The 4,299-nt window shown below is 42.4% G+C and overlaps 1 protein-coding gene across 1 annotated transcript; it reads right to left on the reverse strand.

Annotated features, from left to right (window-relative positions):
- Nucleotides 1-331: 331 nt before the first annotated feature.
- On the reverse strand, nucleotides 332-3,880 carry SARC_05420 (hypothetical protein). Its single transcript, XM_014300728.1, has 7 exons — nucleotides 3,657-3,880; nucleotides 3,264-3,333; nucleotides 2,976-3,108; nucleotides 2,588-2,724; nucleotides 1,797-2,014; nucleotides 1,124-1,185; nucleotides 332-654 (listed from the first exon to the last, which is right to left on the reverse strand). The coding sequence occupies exons 1-7, from the start codon at nucleotides 3,873-3,875 to the stop codon at nucleotides 600-602; spliced, it is 894 nt and encodes a 297-aa protein (XP_014156203.1). The 5' UTR covers nucleotides 3,876-3,880; the 3' UTR covers nucleotides 332-599.
- Nucleotides 3,881-4,299: the final 419 nt, after the last annotated feature.

The raw sequence follows: 4,299 nt of genomic DNA on the forward strand, positions 1-4,299 counted from the left end.
CAGATATTATATATGTATATCTGTATATATGTATGATATATATATATATATATATTATATATATATATATATATATATTATATATATATATATATATATATGTGTGTGTGTGTATTTATTATTTATTATTTATGTTTGTGTGTGTGTGTGTGTGCGCGCGTGTGTATGTGTGTGTGTGTGTACTCATCTTCATGACTAGAAGTCGATGCAAAGTTGATGTCAATAGTTGTAAGTTGAATATAATGAATTAGGAAGTCCTATCAAATCCACTAAAATTGTCATACATGGGCACCTTGTATACAATCTGAGCAAATGTTGTCGTCGACTCGAAGTTTTATATTATAAGAAGGAACCATTTTACCAGGTTTGAAGGAGAAGAATTCACTTGAACAATCTAAGCCCCCATGTCAGATCGAAGAACTATTCTAAGTGTTTTATTTATTAATATGTAGAATTAGGGCAACTTAAATCTTATCATAGAAGTTGTCGCTTCGATGCTGGTATCATGGCCAGCAAACACTTTTCTCGCAAAACCTCGGGTATACCCACATGCTAGTTGCTGGCTCGATGAACTTCACATTTAAGCCCAATCGTCGGGTCTAGGATAAGTCACCCAGACCCGTCTCCGCCGCGAACTTGACATAGAAGTCGTAGCTGTGTAATGGGTGCAAAAGCGTGAGAGTATAGTTTTTATCACAGGAGGTGCACTCAGACGCATGCTTTACAGACCCTACAATCGGCCTTATCCTGATATTGTGCAGTAAGTCTTGAATTCATGCAAACTTCCATAGTTGTTTACGGTTACGCCTGTTGTCCTGTTCATACCAAGCTTTACAGCATACTGCCTATGCTTTCGCGTCCGCCCGATATACTTTCTATGACTAAGTCTGAAAACCACTGATCCAATCAAACTTCGCTAGATCACAAATCGGTGGTTTTGCGCACAAGCTCGCGGTTTTTCTCTTCTCTTCCGCTATAACAGATAGGTGTGGCTTGAGAAACGTACCTATGCGTCCTAGACGTGTTCCTCACATACTATCTATGGCCTTCAATGCAACAATAACAGGCATAGCTATCTCTGCCAACAAAAACAAAATGGCGGTGTACATGGACAGGCACTTACTTAGGGCTCACGGAGAAGATTCCGATGCGGAGACCGCCGTTGTCAACAGTCATTGGCAATTTCTACGCACAAATGGGTGTGATAATTGAGTTATTTCAGCCGTGGCGTATAGTAGTTCAATGTTGTGGTCGTTGCGGTGGGAATAGTCTTTAGTGAAGTTCGTAATTGTTAGCAGAGCAACATCCATCCATGCGCTGAAGAGAAATCGAGCCAATCGAAACTGATCACTGACCAGTGGTATAAAGTTGACGTAATACCACTTGGATCGTTGACAGTATCGTTCCTAGGCCGCAAGCGGAAAGCGGCAAAGGTATAACAACTTACTCTGTTTTCTAACGTGCAGTCTACCGTGACCAGCCGAGAAAATCATAGTGAGTGGTTTACTTACAAGTTCGCCGTACAAAACCTCTACAAGAGATCAACCACGAGGTGAGCAACCTACATGAGCTGACAATATGCACCTGTTCACCTACGCAAACCCGACTATCTTCCCGACTTGAGCGAAAGATGCAACTAAACTAATCAACATTAAGCGCACATCATCACAAGGCATGCGCGTGCGCAAATGAACAACCAGCCCTGTGCAGGGCAGATTACCGTCAGGGTCATCTGGGACGCTCACAGATTAGCTGCGCCTGGAACAGTTGTACACTAACCATGAATGCATACATACATCGGCGGGTGTTGCGAGCATCTCTCTGACCACAGCGCAGCAGGCTTCAAATACAATCGGCTTGTCCACAGCCTCGTCAGTAGATCGGTACGCATTCTTTGATGCCCAAATTTGGCATATCTTGGTACAGTCCGACCGGATGTTCACATATTCTCCCAGCAGGTTGGGCATCATCTGTGCCACCGAGGGCTTGTGCACCCAGATCCAAGGGTAGTATTCTGTAAGTAAAAAAGCGATCGGTGTGAGTTTAACGAATGAATAAAAAGACCGGATAGCGATAATAAGTTCTACGGGTCGAGCTAAAACACTCTAATACTAGATAGGCTCGACATGACTAGCCGCTACTGACAACTAAATGCCAGCTCTGATATCCATACATGCGTGATACTCAAGAGCTATTAGATGCGTGAGGCGTGGTAAGCCAGACGGCTTGTATTTAGTAAAGGCATAGCTCAAGATCTCGCATATGCTTGAAATAAAGCCCGTGATGGTATGTGAAGGTTGCTGAGCCAAATAGCATCAGTGAAGCTGTTTAAGTCTTGTTCAAGTCTTACAGATACACACTCGTCGCGCGATACTACAGACCACTCTACTACATATGATTTCTTACCTAGTTGCCGTCTGAATAGGACGTCCAGAGCTCCTAACCCTAAAACCTAAATTCTTAAATCCTACACCCTACTATAGCTACTTACATAGATGCCATCTGAATAGAATCTCCGGTACTTCCTTAGCGATGTACTGCGATATACTTTAAACCCTAAACCCTAATTTTTTTCACAGCTACTTACCTATATGCCACTTGAATAAAATCTCCAGTGCTTCCTTAGCGATGTCGTCGTCAAATCCAGGCAGGAATTCTTCGTTGCTGCCTTCCGTACTATCTAGAGCGGCTCTGACCAATATAATCAGCGACTTGATGCAAAGCCTGCAGCGAATAAAATTCTGATTATAAGTTCGTTTAATACAACATGTGCATGTGAATAAATACAGGCCTACGAATCTTTGATCGAGCATGTAGCTCTGCGATAAATACTTCTCTGCGCAGAGACTGATATACCTTCCTGTATGCCTGCAGAAAATATACACATCCGCCGCAAAACAAGAAAGGGCAAATCCATTGCTGTACACGTATTGTGATACAGAGATGGATAGTCACTGTCGCTGTCGTATACTTACTTGGGAACCATACTCTGGGCGGCATCCCGATCCTCTCCCCGCGAGTGCTGCATGAGAAATTTCATTACATAGCGCTGGTGGGAGGACTTAACCAACAACTGCTTTAATGTGACTGGCTGTTCGCACATAGAAGCTGGTGCAAATAAACAATATTGGTAGAGCAGTCAGTATGCAAAATAGTAGTCACCACGAGAAAACATGTGAAGTATCGAGTGGACTTTGAGCGCTATATCGTGGAGTCTAAAAATCTCACTACCAAAGACAAGGTGGATTCTACGAAACACTTACCTATAGCGTAACCGTACGCATGTAGTACAGCCATCTCATCGTATCCCTTCTCGCCAACAATGCTCATGACCTGTATGACATATGTGCAATATGTGAGTACAACCCTTATGCACACTACCGCACGATCGTGGTGTGTTCATCAAGGGAGTATTCTCGATTTTCTTCGTTTTGAACGTAGTGCGTATTTCAGTTGACATACTCGGCTGCATGCATTTGTTTTACAACAATCGTATACGTACGTGAGCTCTGCAATCGTTTACATATGTCTCCAATACGAATCGATAAAGTTAAAAAATAGTGGCCCGCCTTGAATTAAGTGTAGTCATATATTATTCAGTACATATTAGTCCTCCATCGACGAATAGCTTCGTACGCCTCACTACAAATACACACCTCTAGCATGGTAGTGACATGGGGTGAGATAGTCTCCGCCCAATCCCTTGCTTCCGGCAGTCTCTGATTAGTACTCATCGACATATTGCTTATGAAGGCCGAAGAACACTCGGCAACAACATCGTTCACACAGTCAAGGTTATCGGCCAGGGCTCTATGTAAGATTTCGAAGGTATTCAATTCCAGCAACTTCGGTCGCATAGGTCCAAACAAAGCCATTTTCTGCAGTTCATTAGGGAATTATTGGGTTTCAGAATGCCACCTTGATATTTATCACACGAAAACGTGCGTGTAGTATCGTATTAAGCCTTAATCAATATTCCAATAAGCATCAGATAGAACCATCTTCTGCAATTCATGGGTGGACAATAGCGAATACGGTCAAGTTGCGATAGCTTCGGCAGAACTCACCAGGCAGTTCCGGAAAAGAATGTTAAAGAGTGCTGACAGGAAATTCTTGGAACAGACTTTACCTAGGCAATACACATTTTTTTGATAATGTATATGACCCAAAAAGGGCATGTGAAAAATGATGATACAAATATACATGTATTGGGATTTCAAACATATATATATATACACTGAAAGAATATATAAGAACACCATGCGTATACACGTCCAAACTGTGTGTGTGTGTGTGTGT

Source organism: Sphaeroforma arctica, assembly GCF_001186125.1.
Source record: "Sphaeroforma arctica JP610 unplaced genomic scaffold supercont1.343, whole genome shotgun sequence".
NCBI lineage: Eukaryota > Ichthyosporea > Ichthyophonida > Sphaeroforma > Sphaeroforma arctica.